The 21001-nt window shown below is 37.8% G+C and overlaps 1 protein-coding gene across 1 annotated transcript; it reads right to left on the reverse strand.

Annotated features, from left to right (window-relative positions):
* Positions 1-9797: 9797 nt before the first annotated feature.
* LOC115741119 (transcription factor MYB123-like) lies at positions 9798-11266 on the reverse strand. The gene is made up of 3 exons (XM_030674844.2): positions 10983-11266; positions 10683-10812; positions 9798-10588 (listed from the first exon to the last, which is right to left on the reverse strand). Exons 1-3 carry the CDS (start codon positions 11113-11115, stop codon positions 9946-9948), a joined length of 906 nt encoding a protein of 301 aa, XP_030530704.1. The 5' UTR covers positions 11116-11266; the 3' UTR covers positions 9798-9945.
* Between the last annotated feature and the right edge of the window lie 9735 nt (positions 11267-21001).

Below are 21001 nucleotides of genomic sequence, written 5' to 3' on the forward strand. Positions count from 1 at the left end.
CATGGGGAAAATCATATATGATTTTGCAGTTCAATATATGAATATTTTGGAGTACTTCGGCTACGCTGCACAATTTGTAATAACCAAAAGGTGGAAAGTAAATCACCCGTATTAAAAAGTCCACTTGAAATCTTCAACACCCCCTCTCATGTGCAAGCTGATTTAGGAGCGACATATGACATTTGACAAATGGGGGTGGACGTACACACGCAAAAGTAATAGCATTGCATATTATACTATATTAGAAAGTCCAACCCCATAACTTAAACTAATAAGTGAAGAGAGATTGCATGAGTATAGAGAGCATTTAGTACTCATTGTTAAGCGATATGAGACAAAATTTCAACAACCCACGTTCATATGTTATAAAGTGGAAATAGGTCACAAAACATGAAAAATAAACTATACTGCTCATGATGGCGCACCCTTGAATCATGATGGCAACATCAATGTTTTAGACATTAACGGAGGAGACAAATCGTTTGTTGATTGCTTCACGCGCACGTTTCGAGATCGCATTATGAACCTATCAATGTGTGAAAATGTGATTTATTTATTTATTTGTTATTTGCCTTCGGAATGTTTATGTGATGTGAAGACGCGGCGGTCTAATCAGTGCCCCTAAAGTGAAGAAGGCTTTTGAAGCTGCTCTATTGCCAACTTCGCAGAGGTGACAAAGGTATGTACATCGAGCGAATAGGCGGATGACGTGACGATGTTGTCCGCGTTTGTATTTTTCTGGGCAATGTGAAGTGTATGATGATACACGTGAAATGTGGAATGAGATCTTTTGTCATGAGCAAGCGCATACTTCTAGAAACCCTTGTTGCTATCTGATGGTGTTATTATTGTCCAAAAAATTCTAAATTTATTATGAGGCAACTAATTCAATCATAATCATTTTTATTGTGCCAATTTAGTTCTAAATTTTTTGACGATTCGTCAACCGAGCCCTAACCTATCAATTATGTCAATTTAATCCTAAATTTTTTTTTTGCTAATGTAATCCTAATATTATTTGATAATTGGTCGAAAGGACTACGGTGACAAATTATCAAAAGGTTTTGGATTAAATTGGCAAACCGTCAAAAAAGCTTAGGATTAAATGTACACAATTAAAATATATATGATTAAATTGGTAAATTGTCAAAAGGTTTAAGACTAAATTGATACAATTAAAAGTTTTAGGATTGAATCAACCGCCGTACAATAGTTTTAAGACTTTTTGGATAATTTGGTTCTAATTTACTTTGAGCACACGCCAATCTTATTGAAAGTTCTCAAATGATGAGCTTCGTACCTAAGAAAACAAGTTGCAGCTTGGGATATCTCTTGATTTTCTTTCCCTCTGATCAAATCATCTTCAAGCAGCCGGGGAGTGTTCCTGGAAGGTGCATTTCCCCCTAACTCGTTCCTTTCATGGTGAGATCAGTGGAGAATCTCCCTCTTATTTGTCAAACGTCTCATCATATGATGACATGCTTTCTTTTCGTGATTTCTTTCCAAGGGGGGAGGGGAATTCTGCCTTTTTTTATTTATTTCGAGACGTTAACAGGTGATGTCTTCATCGTATCTGTCCTTCTTTTGCCATGGAAACGTCCAAATGCCACCTCGATTGAAAGTTAGGTGGCTTCCGTAAACGTCTATTAGATTGCGAATTACTCCGGAGAAAAGTTTGCATGCAGTAACAAAAGTCGTTCGTTGTGATTGAATTCGCTAGCCCCCAGGGATTAATCGAGCTGTCAACGATGGCACGTGGTGTCGGTAGAGCCATAATTTCTACCTCTTAGTTCATACTTTGGGACAAACTCTTGGAGTTATTAGGTTATAAGAAAGTAATTCCTTTTATGAAATCTTTCAATTCGCGAGTCGATGGTTAGCCTTCTGACTCAATTCTCGCCATGTGTCAGGATAAGGTGTACGATCATAACGAAATAAAGAATAAACGTGAGAAAGAGAAATCAAGACACGATATTTTATTCTAATTCACCCTTAAACCAGGGTTACAATCGGCAGAAGACTTCATTATAATTAGCACCCCACACCTCTCCGGTACAGGTCTCGATTATAAGCGAAAGAGATTATATATAATATCAGCTATTCGTGAGCGCAAACCCAAACTATCTATAAAATACGAACTCTCCAGCACGATGGACTTTTTAGTCCGATTTGTGAAAATTGACGCAGGACGTCTGTTTAATGCCACGTCTTTAAAAAGTCGAAACTGACCAAGTTGCATTACGTGCAGCGATCCTTACATAATCTCAAGGAGAAAAAAACTATAGTGGACGGCTAATGTAGTCACTACTTAATCCCCTCTTGGACCGTTAAGTGACATTGGCCTCCAAATTTATTTTCTTCAAACAGTGACTATTTCAACCACTAGAAAGCACACCCCACGTTCTCATCACATGCTATGGTCTAATTCTACTATTTCTTCTCCCAACTCGTTTTTTATTTTATTTTATTTTATTTAAAGCTCCTCTCTTTTCGCCACCGTCAATTCTTCCCGCATGTAGTGTCGAGCTTTCAGACTGATTTAGGAGACCTTATCTTTTGGCAGAACGATCGTGCTTTTTTCCAATTATTAACGGGCACTTTGCATAGTGGGGGAAAGTAAAGTGACGACCCTCATTGAAATGACCTAGAAGCAGCCGACTCCTATTTTATTCACCATCAACTCATGGGAACCGTAGATCTAGGCTGCTTACGAAGTAACTTAATATGAAACTGCGAGCATGATAGTCCGACAGTACCGACAGTTTGACAAGATTGCTAGTTATTTCTGATCACACGATCTCCCAATCAATGATTGCTTTATGTAAAATACGCGATGATGATGTGTGAGTCTACGATTGAGATTATACAGTCTACGATAGGAAAACATTTTCCAATTTAATATGTGCCATCCTTTTTGTTTTTTTTATTATTCTTTTAGTTTTGAGGTCGCTTTACGTGTGATTTCCTAACTCTTGCTACGGATGTCGATGTGTTAGACTTAATACCCAACCTCAGGCTCATTGGTTGGGAATTGGAGGAACAGAACCGACTTCAAATTTGTTTTTAGCGCTCCATGCCCTTAACTTGGAATGGTTTCTGTCAATTACATTCCTCCACGATTCTTTCGTTCCATCCAGATCATGAATTAGTAGGGAAAGGGTACCAACCAGCTGGTCTTGATCTTCCTTTCTTGGCAATCACCTTACCTCACTAGCGAAAAACAAGAACTGAAGATGTTTTCTCTGCTCTTTTTAGGGCATCTGCCTGATCTAGTCCAAGACAAGGTGAGAAGTTATGTGATTCTTCGTGGCTACACAGGAAAGAACAGCGACATGATCCGTGGTAAATTTGGCAGTGAGTTGGATGGGATCCTTTCGACTCCATTAAGGCCCTTCATGATAGCAATTGCAATCATTCTGTTTACAAGGAAAAAGGGGGAAAGAAAAAAGTACCAGAAACGGTAGCCCTGGCCACTGACTAGTTGAATCTAAGTTGTTTTTTTTTTTTTTTTTAGTAAGGTAAGGTGGATATTGACTTTTCAAAAGCGCTACATGCAATAAAAACCATATACAATCCTCGTACCTATAGAAACACAGACATGTGTCAACATGTGCAAGGTTGTATAGGCAAAAAGGAGAGCTATACAAAGACAACACTGGCCGGACCAGAGCAACAACCTACACATCTGCTAGACAGCGGTATATATATCACCGAATCAAAAAGGCCAAAACAGTAGCCAAATCCCAGCAGAAAAGATCACAAAAAAAGTACGGGATAGTACATTAAGACACCACCGAACGGTCCCAATTGAATCTAAGTTGTTGCTCGCGTCTGCAATAATTAATTTTGCTACAATTTCACTAACAAGTTGACATCCATAGAATTCAATTGCTCGACAACATAGGTTTCCTCATCAAAATCCGAACGTGATGTGAGTAATTCAAAGTTGACGAGGAGTCCGCATGCTTTCATTCATCTTTTACAAGACGATTTTTTTTTTTTTTGTTCTAGCTGCGTTATGAAATATGATAAGGATATTGATGCGCGAATACATCTGTCGTTTGCTTTACAAAACTAGACCCGTCAACAAGAGCAAGCAAGCAAGTCATAGGGGAGGAAAAGGGCCGGCAATTCGACACGAATAATCTTAAACGATCCGAATCGAATCTCACTTACTCAAAACTGTCTAAATGTTTCTATGTACCCAAGAGCATCTTGAATCACGTTAAAAAAATATCGGTAATGAAGTACGCACCCTTGATCGCAGAAGCCGTACAGGTAATCATGACTCAACTTTCTAATCTTATGTGAGTGGAAGGTGAATTATAAGGACAAAAGTCTGCGATTTCCATCGAGCTCTCTTCAGCAATGATCATGGACCATAACCCAAATTTTGCTCACATCTCCCAGTCATTTCTTTGAAGAGGATGATGAAGTTCTCACCATCTTGGCAAAGCCCTTTGCAGCAGTTGTTAGGTTTGTCGAGATGTTGACGTTATTTATGCCAGATTTGTCAAACGAAGATCCGCTTGACTATTCGAAATGCAATGCGGGAAGCGTATAATGTTTCCTGACATTCCTTCTCTCCTTTCAAGGCATTAAAATGGGAAGGAGGGAACTTGAACACGACATTCAGCTTATTAAACCGCAAATTAGGTATAATTGAAAGAAAACCAAAGTTGTGCATCCAGTGGGAAAATTGTCCAAAAAGTCCTAAATTTATTGTGCTGTAGCTAATTTAGTCGTAAACCTTTTAATTTTGTCAATTTAGTCCTAAACCTTTAGATGATTTGCCAATTTAGTCTTGAACCTTTCAATTTTGTTGACTTAGTCATAAACCTTCTGAAGTTTTGTCAATTTAGTTCTAAACCTTTTGAAATTTTGCCAATTTAGCCCTAAGCATATATTAATAGAAAGGACTACATAGGTAAATTATAGGACTAAATTGGCATAATTGAAATATTTAGTATTGAATTGGCAAATCGTCAAAAGATGTAGGACTACATTGGTACAATTAAAAGGTTTATGACTGAGTTGATCATCCCACAATAGGTTTATGACTCTTTGGAATAATTATCACTATATCCGGAACATGCAATTGATTTCCAGATAAAATCATGTACTATGGAATTTAGATAAATTGTATTAATATGGAGTCATAAAGTAAGAACCATGAAAAGAACGTTGTGAAAATTTGGGAGAGACGTTCTTCGAGATACGTTCCTCAATGTACATGAATGACTCCGGATCAAGTGACATACATTCATTCCTGTTTCTCGGTATGTTTTCAATATATGTCCTATGTGAGGTTCATTAGGGGACATTTTTACTTAATTTCGAACTGATGCAACAGTTCACCATCCTGAAGTATGATAGTATTCATGTAATTTGAGTTCCAATTGCAATGTGAGCGCCAGCCCTAGTTAGGGAATGAGTATTGCACAGTAGTTTGTGTTATACCGGCACTAGCGAGAAAATTGTCCGTAAAGGGTTAACAATTTGACAATTTTTCAGTGCAATCCTCTATGCCAATTTTTATTGGAATTCACTAACATGAACGCTTGTAATTCTACATGGCATGGCTAGCATCATAGGACGGCTGATAGTGACGCTGATTATCTTGCAATATTTCTGAAATTTAATAATTTTATTCTTTATTCTTTTTCCTTTATCTTTGTAGCCGATATCAGCGATGGTTGGCGATCGACCAGCAGCGAGAGCCGCGAAGCCCTCACCTAGATTTGGGCGAGTGCAACCCTTGCTTGTGGCCGGTCATTGGCCATCGGCAAGACCTACCATGAGCGAAAAGGAATAAAAGGAGAAAAAAGAGGAAAAAAAAGAAGAAAAAGAAATTTTAAAAATTTGTAGGAACGTTCCACTTGAATGTCGGCTATGCCACATAAACGATTGCCACCGATTGGACTATTAAGTCATGATTTCTGCCCAAAATTGGCCAAAAAGGCTTCATTTGAAAATCTTTAAAAGGTGTAGGACTAAATTGGCCAAATTAAAAAGTTTATGTCTGATTTTGCAGTTGTACAATAGGTTTAAGACTTTGGACAATTATTCTAGAAGTGGCCGCCACGCTACCGTGGAGGAAACTAAATCGTCTACGTACAACACTTTTCGGCTAAAAGATTATCTCGATATCATTAATTTCCCTTAATTTTTTTTAATTGAGATATTATTTTATGTTATGAATGGCGGGACAATCATTTATGTGCTCTCACAGTGGTCTTATTTAGATGGTGAACCAAACTTCAAGTTTTAACTTTGTCTTTTGTAAAATAAAATGTAATTATTCAAGAAATGCTTAATGTCATATCGCATAAGGAAATAACAAAGTAAAGTGATTTACCAATACATTGATCAGAGAAATTAAATTACAAAGAAAGATGGATATTTTAATTAAAGCGAACTTATACACAATGACTATATACACACGAAACATCATTATGAGCAGGATTATGACAAATTAAAAACGGGAACATGACCTCTTCTAAACATTAAGGTGATCATGAACGGTTGATTATTGTCATTTGGATTCATTGTTAAATATTCTCAAAGTACTACGACCAAAATAAAATCAAAGCACAATAAAAGATGTATTTTGAAATTCGGTGTTGCACAAGCAAATATATTTTCCGCCCCCAACATCTAATGAAAACATTATAGGCACTTCCAAAGTTTCACGTGTCGGTAATATGCAAGCAATTATACCCACTCGTTTATTGACTGTGTCATTGATATTTGTTTCTTCGTTGATTAGATACTTTTAAACTATTTAGTAACTTGGTCGAGCAGAAAATTTTGTCCCAAAAAGAAACGATATGACATGCATTTGTGAGGACGATAAATTCTGTGTGAATTATCATATTCACTGTGAACTTGTGGAATCAATATATTAGCGATGAACTCGTATATCGATTAAGTTCTTAGTGAAGAAAATATTGGTTTATCATCCTCACTGCAAAAATGTAAATAAATCAAGATGTAACATTATGTTTGTTTCGAATTGACCTAATTTCTGTTGCAAGAAATTGACGTAATTCTTCTCTTGTCGCACGTAGTTGGTCTTTCCTTACCTGGCTTCATCTCGTAATTTAAGTCCTCTAAACACGTGTCGCTCTGCATATCCGTACGTGAACGTCATGAAAGCGATTTTTAGAATAGTTTAGTTATATTACCCAATAGATCTAATCACCATTGCTACTGCGACTAAGATATTTATGACTAAGTATGGCTAATCCAATAACGAAAGTTCCCTAAGTTGACAGCATATAATGAAATTCTTCTCTCTGGCCACATCATAAGGAAGAACCGACTGAATGAAATTCCTCATTACCTAGACTAATCACTCGAGTTTATATTATTATTTTTTTGTAACTCAAGGGTACAACCATAATTAGTCGATGAAGGTACCAATGCCGTGGCGCCCCACTTGAAATGGATTCGTGAATTATTCTTATCACGGAGTCAATCTCAAAATATGTGAGTTCATATTCTTTTTTCCTTTGCAGGTTCAAATGGTTTTTTTTTTTCCTGAAAAATGGAACTTCTAAGATCAGTTTCGTGCAAGGTGGCCAATACTTCCAAATCTGTATCTTTGATTAATGCGATCACTGTTAATTGTTCTAAAATTTTTTAGATGAAAGCTTGTTGTGATATTTAACATTCTAACATTTTCCCTCATGTGTAGGCCGAACTTAGGCCTAAGCCTAAAGCGCGTAAATATATAATTGAAGAGGTAAATAGAGGCCTTAAAGCTCTGATATCATGTGATATTTCTTGGGATCACTGCCTAACTGTTCTAAAAATTTAAATTACTAAATGGAGATTAGGTGTGATACTTAATATTCTAACAATAATAAACGTCCTCGAGAGCTTATTGAGAATAATCCTAGTGGCTGTGGACCATGATTATTAAAGTTTTGAGTTTGGTTTAAATCAATGTTTTGGAAGGCTAAGTGCCCGTCTAATGGTCCATTTACATGGGAGGATTTCTCTTGCCACCTACCACAACATCAAAAGCTCAGCATGCAAGTCTGCTCACCCTCACCCACGATTCAAAGTTGGGAAACGTAAAAAATGTACTCATTGACTCGATCATTAATCAGTCGATAGAGGTCCGAACGCCATGATACCCCACTCAAATTGAGTTTCTTGGGGGCAGGAATCGAACTCCCAATCATGGAGTTGTGAGTCGAAAGTACAGGAATGATCTTATCACTGATTCGATCTCAAAATATGCAAGTTCATACTGTTTTTTTCCGTTCTGGGTTGAAATGAATTTTTCTTTTTTGAAAAATGGAACTTCCATGATCAGTTTCTTACAAGGTGGCTAATATTTCCAAAATCCGTTATGTTCGACAATAATAAGCGTTCATAAGAGCACTTATTGAGAATAATCCAAGAGATTGTAGACCGTGATCATTAAAGTTTGAGTTTGGTTTTAATCAATATTTGGGTAGGCTAAGTGCCCCGTCTAATGGTCCATTTAAATGGGAAGATTTCTCTGGCCACCTACTACCACATCTAAAGCTAAGAATGCAAGTCTGCTCATCCTTACCAATGATTCAAAGTTGGAAACATAAAACGTACTAATTGACTCGATCAATTAATCATCTAGTGAGCCCTAGTAGATCCACACCCCACCCCCCCCCACCAATAAAAAAATGAAACTACGAGAAATTATGTTACTTTTTTTTTGCCCGTAGAAATTATGTTACTTAGAAAATTGATATATTGTGGATCATTCTTAATATCATCGTGGTATACACCCCACCTCCTTCCTTTTTAATTAGCGATAAGATATTAACTTATCATGCACGATTTGCGGAAATGTATTATAAGATGCGGAATTTTAATTTTGGTCAAGATTGTAAGGGAAAATCTAGCTGGTTCATCTTTTTTTTTTGGGTCGAAAGCTGGTTCATCTTTGACTAAACCAATTTTCAATATAAGGATTTCAATTCACCCGTAGGTACCCATTCTATATTATGACTTACATATATTCAATATACACAAGCCGCACAGTTGGCAAGCTATGAGGCCTTCTGGTCCCACTGGTCATCATTCAACATTTTCAAACACGGACAACAACTCATGGACGAGCCAATACCGTTTGTACCACCACGCGCAAGTTTTGAACTTCTCACCCCTTTGTTTTTGTCTCCCCACTACGACATGTTTGTCTGGTGACATGATGGGAGGTAACAAGGCTAACGAATTTGATTAATGGCGAAAGTTAAATGTGTTTTATTTCTTGGGTATTTTCTTCTTCATTTTTTTTGGGGAATGTGTGTTCAATAGTCCAAGAGCAGTAGGTATAGTTTCGATGACTCTAGGGAATTTGATCGGAAATGTGCGGCTTGATTCACTTATAGGCCACCAGTAACCCGATTTCTCGAGACTATTAATGTCCATCATGAAACCAAAAGCTAGATGTGATTAACATGTGCACTGGAATCGACTTTATGATAAGCACCTTCTCGGAAAAATGGAAAAGAGAAGAAGCTCATCATGTACCATTTGCAATTCGTTAAGTAGATACATGCAACTCCCAAGTATGTTAGGTTAATTTCAACTAGCCAGGGGGAGAAAAAGAAGAAGATGAAAATAAAGGGAAAGGACGCTTTGGAAATCTTATTTCGAAGGCACATGCGACGACATTGCATGTGACTTGGTGAGCCCTAGAGGGCGAAAGCCAACAAGGGTGTAGGCAGCTAGTGACCAGTGAGCTCATTGTAGTGGCACATGATGCCAATAGAGCACAAGACAACAAGATTTTTTGCTAGTGGCAAACAAGCTCACTTTAGGTTATTATTTTTGTACAAACTTCCATACCAAATTCTCGATGTCTCTCAAGTTGCTCTAGTGACAATAGTTTGGACATCTCTTATATCATACGTTGTTTTTTTTTTTTTTTTTCCCAATGCTCACTCTTCATGCCCAATCCTCGGAATTCAGCAGGAATGCCAAGGAATCAAGATCCAAGGCATCTTTTTCTCCAACATAAACACTTGCTGTCCAGTTCTCCAACGTTTGTCGTTCCACGGTCAAAGGATGGTTGGCGTACAAAATGTCGGCCGGGTTAAACTCATTACCGTAGCCGAAGTTGAGAAGCCCAAAATCTCCAACGCAGTTCTCTTGAAGGTGGCCATCATGAGTGCCGCAGGGAACATGCTGGGTTCTTGGGTTTTCTGAATCTTGCCCCTGTTGACCAGTGCTCCCACTTGGGCAACAATTGGCTTGAAGATACGGTGAATATTCTGGGGTTACTGAGTAGAGGGATTGGTTATTGTTTGGAAGTGACGAGCCTGGTGAGGCTAGGACCATGGCGCACTCCAAGGGCTTGTATCTGGTGACTCGGGGCCGAGTCGCTTTCGCGGGGAACGAGCAGCCTGACTTGGCGACTGATCTCTTGGATCTTGATTTGGACGAGGGGTGATTGATGATGCCTTTAGATGATGGAGGCGAGGAAGGTGAGCAATCAGCTTTGGCGAGTTTCTTGCCGAGGGTGGTGTTCCAGTAGTTCTTGATTTCATTGTCTGTTCGCCCCGGTAGCCTTCCGGCTATGAGAGACCATCTGAGTTCGATCCAGAAGCAATATTTATGAACATGAAACTCCAGAAACTGTGCTATAGAAGAACAAATTCTTTAAGAGAGAGAGAGAGAGAGACCTGTTACCAAGAAGCTTGTGGAGCCTGACGATGAGCTCTTCTTCATCAAGAGAGATGTTACCTCTCTTGATGTCTGGTTTGAGATAGTTCAGCCATCTCAGTCTGCAACTCTTGCCACACCTCTTCAAACCTGCACCATTTTTCATTTTTCATCTTTTTTTGTGGGTGTTGAATATTTTATGAAATAGAGAAGCACACAAAACCAGTTTTCTGAAAAGGGTTCATGACAATTAGGTCAAGAAAGCTGAGATCACGCAGTACAGCAGTACAGATGATGATAGTGACGGAAATGAGAAGTACCAGCTCGTTTGGGGAGGTTCCTCCATTTGCCTTCGCCATGGGCTTTGATGTAGGAGGTGAGGATCCTGTCCTCCATGGCAGTCCATGCTCCTCTGTTCAGCCCTTCCTTGGAGCAGCATGGACTCCTCCCCATTGCTGCTAGCTCTCTCTCTTCTCTCTCGCTATCTCTACCTCTGTGATGTGTGTGCCTGTGTGGTATTTAAAAGGCAAAGGACGACCAGCACCCGATGACCTTTTTATAGACGACCCAGGCCAAAGATTACGCCAACTCTAAAGAAAAGGCAAAGAAGTCACTTTCATGGGGCATCATGGATGGCATAGCCTTTCTATCCGCCTTTATATCCTCATTATGACATCCATCGGGGTTTAAATGTTACTGCATATTGGCTTTCTGTTCATATTTCGGACGACGCTCTAACTAATGGCACTAGATTTCGATCTCTCCCACTCCTACGTGAATTTTCATGTCAAGTTTTCAGACGAGCAAGTGATCGATGTGACCCAAATGGAAGAAATTTGAAAGTCAAAAGGAATTTTGATGAGCGACTGAAAAGGTGTGGCAGTAAACCGAGTGCAATACGAAATATCTGGAATTTCCAGTGTGTTTTTGACACGAGGTTTGTCAATACCGATCGCCTTTCCCTTTCATTTATATATGAATGAACAAGGTGATTAAATTGAATTTCCAGTGTTTATATATGTATGTATGTATGTAGTTAAGGTAAATTGTGGAAACTGACAATGATTTGCATCTTTCTCTCTTGCCACTCAATTTTCAACTTAAATGCAGATGAACTTTAGTTCGTTTGCACATGGAAAATCTTGGTTATAAAAATAAAAAAAAACCTTCCGTTCGTGCTTCCAAAAGAGAATAAGGACCTTTGCTATTCAGAGAGTGAATAGAGCCAGATTAATCGTCATAACCCTATTAAAAGTTTGTCATGATTTGGACTTTGCAAGACATGATCCATCCCTAGCAAAAAACTTTATGCAGTCACCAACCGACCCCTCAGGACTTCAACAACATCATCGATAACACGATATATCAAAGTTACTTTGTAAAATCACTATGTCAAGTGACGCGACAAATCCTAAATCGAGCGTCGTATAAGATCTACCTATTCATACGCTCCGTTTTCAAAACAAATCAATCTTATTGTCCCGGTCTAATTAAACTTGCGGAGTGGGACGCTTCTAGCATGTAGTTTTTACTGGTAAAGGCGTGATTACAATGTTTCAGTGGTCTCTTTAAATGCGTCTATGGCTGGCTTAGTTTGTTTTATATGCCCAAATGAGACTATGCTTTGATTTAATTTATGTTATGATTGAACGAGCTCAATTTCAATTTGGCCCGCACCATGTGGGAATGCTTTGACCATGAGAAGTCAGATCCTGTGCAGATGAGGATTCTAGCATTGACATGGACCCCTAGTATGATGATGCTCCTCTGAGACATAGGCTCCGCAGACGTAAGGGACAGTAGCTTTCCAAGAATAATTTCACCTTCACCTGCTCCAACTTCTCCTCTCACTTTGAAGCATTTTGGTTCGTGTGCTGTCCAAATAGTTTGTTATCTATAAATAATTATGAGAAAAAAGATTAAATTGAACATGAAAAGAAGTGATTATTGACATCAGAAAAAATGATGATTAATCAAGAAAAGTGACGATGGTTTCATAACAACTTTCTCTTCTTTGTATCGGCATCCAATTCACTCTTATTCTCCTTTTTGACACAAGTTTGATGATATATTTAAAGGTAAAATTTCAAAAAGGAAAGTGAGTAACTGCCTAACTCGATTTTCTGTGGCTTTTGGTATACATCCTGAAGGTATTTTCGCTCTAAACTCAACAGTAACAATAATGAGGGCAAGTAATACATTAAGGTCAACATCTAAGCATAAAAAAACTATAAAATACTGCTCGTTTATCCATCAACAACCAAATTTTCTCAACACGAATATGGCATCGAAACCCTTCCTTCAAGGACTAATACAAAAAATGTTAAGAGAAAATTTCAAATAAGGGCACGAAGTATAATCTATTTCTAATAAATGCATGAAATGTCCTCATTATTTCAAATAACAGCTTGAAGTGGCTATGTCATTCTAAAAAATGGGCCTCTCACCAGTTGGTTAGGGGCATTTTCGTCATTCATTTTTTAATTTTTTTTCTTTGTTTATTCCTCTTTCTATTTCCTCCTTTTTTTGTATTTTAAATTTTATTTTTTAATTTAATTTAACTAAAAATTGAATTAAAATTATATTTTGACGAAAATGTCCTTGACAGAGTGGACCGGCCAGGTCAAACCTTTTTTAAAAAATGTATAATTACTTCAGGCCCTTGTTTGAAACAAGGAGGGTGCTTCAGGCTTTTATTTGAAGTAAGAACCACTTCAGATTCTTATTTGAGAAAATGAGGATAATTTGGGCCCTTAATTTAAACTTTCCAAAATTTGGGAGTACCGAGTGAATAATGCTCCAAAAACAGGGATTAAAAGCGTTTTAAGTTTCCTCCCAAAGGGTTTGGTTTGCAATTAAAAGGTATTTTACTTGTGGGGCCATAAGTGAAACACTTGGTTGAACTGCCGCTTTTAACCCGACTTGTTTCTGCTTTTGCGCCATGATCCGATCAGCTGAAGTCGCCAGCCGACTCTTCTTTTGAAGGGTTTCCTGGGACATACTTTCACTAAACCTTAAAAGTCTCACGGGGGAGCAAGCGGACCGATCAAACATTAGTGAATTGGAGAGATTGATGTTATTTAATAAGCGATTGAACATGGATTTAATTAATGTAGCTTTCGAATGAGAAACAAGAAAGAAAGAAAGAAGAACTCTGCACGAGGAAGCGCAAATGAAGCAAGTTCCCACTTGCAGGGGAGTCTTTGAGCCTGTGCTTTAAAATGAGTTCCATCGGCAATAGGCTCACCCTAGAATATTGGAAAAAGTACCCAAAATAAATCCTAAGCGTATTGCATCGGTACCAATTCAATTCTAAATCTTTTAATTGGGTTAATTAGTTCTAAATCTTTTGTGTTTGTGTCAATTGAGTCCATTCGATCAATTTTGACCGGAAATCATTAACGTGGACGTCGATCTTCCTATGTGACATGGTCGGTAATGACATGTACATTTTAAATATTTTTTTAAAGTTAAATTTTTAATTTTTTTTCTTTCGGTTTTTCTTTTCATTTCATTTTCGCCAACGACGCTCGAGCCCTCGCTAGAGGCCGCAAGTTCGAACCTTGTGGCCTTCGACCTTGCAGCCTCTAGCGAGGGTTAGACCCTCATGGCACGGGCGAGGCCAACCTTGCTGGCCACAATGAAAAAACATAAAATAAAAAGGAAAAAAGAGCACAATAGTAGTAGTAGTAGTAGTAGTAGTAGTAAATTATATTATGGAAATCGTCGAAGTCAGCCATTTCGATCAAAGCTGGCCGGATGGACTGAGCACAAATACAAAAAATTTAAGACTAAATTGAAAAAAATAATAATTTAGGACCGAATTGGTATAGTTTATGACTTTTTTGGTAATTTCCCAATTAAGAGGTCGTGAATGTTTTGCTCCTTTTACAAATTCCAACCTCATGGTTTAAAGTGAAGAAAAAGAGAGGTAATTACTTTGAAACAGGCTTCCAAGAACACCGAGTTGGATGCTTCCCATTTCATATGAACCAAAAGTAAGCCAGAAACCAGAGAAAGGACACAGAGCACATGTCTTCCAATGTCTAACCCTAATAAAGAACGCTTATATTGGGGAAAGAAATTTGGGTATAATCTTATTTTGTACCTTATCTATGATTCCAAACCTGTTTCCCATCCCAAGGAATCCTCCACAGTGAAATTCAATAATGGGGTCAGCAATATGGAAATTTGACTTTTATTCTTCATTATTGTTGGCAGAGCAAAAAATATTTCCTCAAGATTCACGAGTTGTGAATCCCGATGCAATTAAGAGATCGTTTAGATCCGACAAAAGAATGTGTCTCGCTAGCATCTTCACCTTGAATTGTCGACTCCTCGATTTTGAGAGAGTCGGGATAAAAGAGCAGGCAATTATTTGTGCAAATTTTGGCTTGTCTGTCTCTTTAATCGCACAAGGCTTCCACAACGCTGCGCACTAGCTAAACTTGTTAGCATTATTGCAAGTCCACTAAGGTTCACTGACTATCGGGAATTTTACCATTGTAAAATAAATTTATTCAGACTAAGTTGTGAATATCTTACTTTTTTTGTTAGCAACCATAAGTCATGGCACTATTAACGGTTGGAGATCCATCGATGAAGACAAAATTGTTTGGTACGTGCATGTTTGGGTAGCTTGGGTTGCTTAGCTCGTTGGTGCTATGAAAATTGCAAAAAGGAAAAAAAAAAAAAAGGGAGGAAATAGGAGTAATTGAAGAGAATATAAATATTTCCTCCACGGGAGAGCTGAAATCACGAAATGAAAATCGAAAGTCTTCGAAAAAGGAAGGAAAAAAAATAAAATGAAGGGCAACTTGAAACTATAGGTGGCCGGTTTCTTGGAATCGCCGGTTCCTGAAAAAGGTGGAACCGGAACCGGCCCTTGAAGGGCGGGTTCCGGGCCGGTTTCGGTTCCGGTTCGGAACCGCCGGTTCCTAGGCCCAATGGTTATTTTTCCCCGGGCCTCCTCTTTTTTAAAAAAAAAAAAAAATCGGGTCGGTGCCGGGCCGGTTCCGACAATTATAGAATCATGGGTCCGGTCAACGGGCTTGTTCCGGGCCAGTCAACGGCAGTTCCGGGCCGGTTCCGACAATTATGGAACCGTGGGCCCGGTCAACGGGCCAGTTCCGGGCCGGTCAACGGACCGGTTCCGGGCCCACGGTTCATTTTGGCCACCTCTACTTGAAACCCTAGCCGATAATACAAACAAAAATTTTCACCCACTCTCTTATTCTTCTTGTCTTCATCATCTTCTGATAGGTTGATGCCATAACAATCATCTTCATTAACTATCTCCACTGTGATGGCTCTCATTAGAGCCACTTTGTGATTTTATTTCAAAAATTATGTTTTCAAGTGCTGAAACATATCGATCTGGTGATTGTATTGCAATTTTCGATCAATCGATGATGTGCTATTTCTTTTGTTAAGCAGTACATACATACATACATACATACATACATACATACATACATAGACACACACATCACTTCATGCAAATTTAACTAATAATAAATCTGAGTAATATCCATGATTATAACCCATCAATCGAAATATTGTATTTCCTCCAACCAATAATGGAGGAAAATATGATTCTTACGGAAACTTTAGTTGGGCCAAATCAATGATAAACTTGATAGGAATGACAAGATCAACGTGAATTGAGTTTCAATTAGCCCATTCTATAGAGTGGTATAATCCGGTTCCTAGATTTGAGTTATAATACCTCTTTTAGATCAATGTTTAGAGAACTCCATAAAGATTGAGACGGATTTGAGAAATATTAATTGGTAGGTATCCCAACCAAGATATTGCTTACTCACATTACTAAGATATTGCTTACTCACAAAACTAATTCTGTTTCGACTTTTAATGTGTGAGGACCAGAGTTGATCAATGAGTGGGTGACCGGCTCGCCAGCTAGGCCCGAGAGGTAAATGGAGGGACTTTGGCGAAGCTCTTGCGTGAGAAACTCGGTCCCATCATGTGCGGACAAGCTTGAGGTTTCATAACCAATCCGTCTCCGAACGGGTTCGGGTTGTTCTGGAGACTTCATGTTGCCATTCGAACAGCTTGATTCCTCCATCGCTTTGTCATCGACCTTATGCAGGAACTCATTTGTCAAATTCTATGGGCAATACCCTCGAACCACTTAAAAATCGCAATCAACACATATTTTTGGTCAAGGGCGATCCACCGAAATTCAAATTTCCTACAAAAACATCGCGATGTCTAGTTCCAATCATCGACAACTTTTCTTGTTCTCGTCCATGAATGGGAAGAGTAGTGCAATAACAAAATCCTTTGGCTGGTTTTACCCCAGATAAAGGAAGGAAGAAAAAGGACATTATCACGTGACACATGATTAAAGCAACTGAAAAGACAAGAAATAAATAAACAAGGAGCGATGATTACACCCCTAAAGATATTATACTTAGATAAAGAATATCACTCTGAAAGCAATAATAAAAAGAACCGTTCAAATTTTCAAGATAACTTGAAATATCTCGTAGTAATTAACAACAGAGATTTATAAGCTTTTTATATACATGCGATCATCCCCAATCTATTAGCTTACACTTTTTTTGGGTTGGACTTTCTAACAAGGAGAGTACAGCTCTCGAGCAGTAAGTGAATCTTTATTACCCAACTTGGCTAGGAAAAGGGCAATCGAAATTTTACAACCTCTAAAAACTATCCAATTCTGTGCTTTCACCAACTAACCTTCCGTGATTTATGACTCTTTTTTTAAGTTCTGGGTTCGTTAGGTGACCGTACGATCACGCTTCGATAAGTCTTCGCCTACACTAATGACCCATCCCACAAAAGCGATACATTGATTAGTAATTAGCTAATTCCATGTTGCAATTGATTTTGTCTTGACCCGATCATCGCTCTTCCAACCATACTCCAATGTCATTTTCGCATAGCGCTTAGTACAATCATGTTTCCACTCCATTAACTAGTAAAATCTTGATTATATTATCAGCATTATGAAGCTATTGAGTAGGTTGAGAGACCCATCATAGTTAAAAAAAAAAAAAAACTACAGAAAAGAAATAAAAAAACGTCAACAGCAATCAATCACACTAACATTCCAACATGAGATGACTATCCATTATATGAAACCTCGGACGACCGAGACTGAAATAAATCTAAACCCATGTTTGGCCAGTTCATATGTTCTTGACCTACCTCAGTTTTGTCCCCAGCATCTTCTGCTTCAAGAAACAGGTACAACATGTGAGGAGCAGATTCCTTGTCACTCTTATAAAATCAGGTCTTACAATTATAAAGATATATAGGTCATCAAGGTCACCTTCAGCCGACAAGATAAATAAGATTTATTTCGTAAACCTAAATCGAGATACTACCGGCCTTCTTTGTGTTGTCGAGAGTGTCCGAGCTATCAGATGATAAATTGGGTCATAGTTTTTATCTCATTACATTTTTGAGAAGAAATCACTATTAAATAAAATAACACCAGCCCGCACGTCGAGTCATCGTGATCAAGGATTGCTTATTTATGTTTATTTTTTTTTCTATTACAGAATCCTAAACTATAAGGATTGTCAATTTTCTGTTTTACGTGGGATCCTAGTTTGTAGGGGTTTGTTTCTACAGATATTCTAGTTAGTGGGATATGTTAGTGGGTTTTTTGTTATTGCTATTCTGTTGCTATTTTCTTGCTAAGTGGTTTTGAATGTTATGCCTATTTAATAGGTTTTTTGATCTGATGAATAAAAGTAACGTGAGATAGAGCAGAAACTCTCTCTACCGTCTTCTTCTCCAAAGCTTATCAAATTAATTTGTGGTCATTGAACCATTTGCTGTTGCTTGCTCGTTCAACAATCACCACCTCTCTTTCTTTCTCTAGATCCTTCTTGATTAGTTCTACACTCATCTTGACTATTCGTGTTTCAATTATCTAGTTATTTTTTTGTGACTATTTGTATTTCGTTGTCTAATCAATGTTTTGTAAATTCCCATGGATTTATCTCTTTGAAATACTAAACATACTATATATGTATATGAGTCTTTAATAGTCTTGCAACAAGCCTATATGAAGGCAAGTCCTGTGCTCATCTCTATGGTAGGAATGAAACAATATTTGTTTCATTCTCTTCCTTAAGGAGTAAGTGTTTTCACCTTCCAATTATCCTATCAACAAATGGTATCACCGATACGGTGTGAAGCGATAATTTCATCTCGAGAATTTGACCTATCAAGAATTGATTTTGGACTGTGTATCGGGTATATTTCAAAGTAAAAAAAGGATAATCTACGTGGAGACTCAAGCTAGGTATCAAAGATAAAATGTTTCATCAATCGCTTCACACAATGCAAGGTCATAATATTAATATATGCTTGACCTTTCATCCAAGAAGAATGATGTCAGAAAGCATAGGACTTTGTACAGAAGGGTCACAAAAACATTCCTATGAGAACATCTCTTTGTAAATACCATGATTAACGCATTCAACAATCCCCCGTCGGCCTGATCCTTTCGCAACATCGTAAATTGTCTAACAAAAATTTTAAACCAAATCACTAATTTTCCTTGATGATGCTACCACTGGCTTACGGTGATTACCACTTCAGCCTGCACCTGTAATTACAAGCTTGAACCTAGTTTGTAAATCTTGTGACCGACTATTCGTTTTGGACCATTGTTTGTAACTCGTGTCAATTTTTGTAGCTCTAAAATATATCGATTTTAATTCTAAATGTCAAATGATTGAATCACGATGGGAACGCGTTAATTCGTATTAATTCGCATCAACATATTAAATTAAGCTTGTTGTGTCATATTCAAATTCTTCCTCTACAATTCGTGTTTTAGTTTGTGTCATATTTGAGTCGTGCAAGCGGACATTGTCGGCCTTAATTATTAATGACTTTCATCAGCAGCATATTGTCTTGTCTTGTCTTTCTTTTCTCCATTCTCATTAACAGTCACTACTTTCTTACACACAACAATCTATGTAAAAAAAAAGGAAGTAACTTTTGGGGAAGCTGAAACTTCAGACCGATAGAAACAACAGTAGAGCGGATAGGCACGTGATTGAAAATGATCAAATCACATAGTTATCCGTACCTCGGGAATATTGTCCAAAAAATCCTTAACCTATTACACCTTTGTCAATTGAATCATAAGCATTTTCACTTTTTTTTTTCAATTGAGTCAATTTGGTCAATTTTGACTGATAATAGCTGATATGAATGTCGGCCATCTTACATAACCGACATCGAGGTGGATAATTTTTTAATAATTTTTTCAAATTTTTTTATTTTTTTTTCTTTGACACCCGCCGGCCACATTAAGGAAAATAAAAACAAAGAAAAGAAAAGAGGAAGAAATAATAAAAAAATACCAAAAAACTTTAAATGCTATAAAAAATTATCCACGTCGGCGTCGACCTTGTCACGAAGGACGGCCATCATTCACATTAGTGATTTCCGGCTAAAATTGACTCGATTGACAAAACGTGAAAATGTTTAGGAGTCAATAGGCAAAATCAAAAGATTTAGGATTGAATTGACAAAAGCATCATAGATTTAGGATTTTTTGGACAATTTTTCCCCCCACCTCATTCGTTTAAAGATTCAATGAAGACAGAATCAGGGCTGTTCTTGTTCAGATCAGACAGTCTTTTCTAGCAGCCCATCAAGCCGAAAAAGAGAAGAGGTAAACGACGGAAAAATCTGTATGCATGCCTCATATTTTATCATTTTATATACTTAAGGTTTCGTTCATGGAGGAATCGAAGTAAGAGAATGCATTCAGACTGTCCGAGATTAATGGAGGAGGAAACCGAATCGCATCGCAGATTTTTCAAGAGCCAAAATGGGAAATCATCTCTCAGTAAGCGAAGAGTCACATGACCTTCTGTTGTCATAGAGTTCAATACGCACAGACTTTTGACATACGAAATAGTTTTCCAAGTTTTTGCGGCCTAATATTTGTATTTTGTGTCCGAAAATAGGGATCCTTTTCCCGTGCTAATGCACTTTAGTAAGTGTCAGAGAGTGTCATGGTAAAAAAAAAGGTTGTTAATAACGTTAAAAATCTCATACTAGGATCCCGTTGTACATGTACTCCACAGTAATTTTCGTCTCACCAAAAATCTGAAACCAATGCCTTCATGACACATTTTGCCTTGTACTAACTGCCCGAATTTGTGTATATAAGTTCGTAAAGGTAAACAGAACTTGCTTATATACATATAATTCCCCACGTGTAAATATATGCCCATTTTACATGATTTCATTGTTACTTTCTGATCATCCCACAAGTTCATTTGTTACCAAAGTTCCCCTTCGGTTAAGCTCATAA

Source organism: Rhodamnia argentea, chromosome 4 (assembly GCF_020921035.1).
Source record: "Rhodamnia argentea isolate NSW1041297 chromosome 4, ASM2092103v1, whole genome shotgun sequence".
Taxonomy (NCBI): Eukaryota; Viridiplantae; Streptophyta; class Magnoliopsida; order Myrtales; family Myrtaceae; genus Rhodamnia; species Rhodamnia argentea.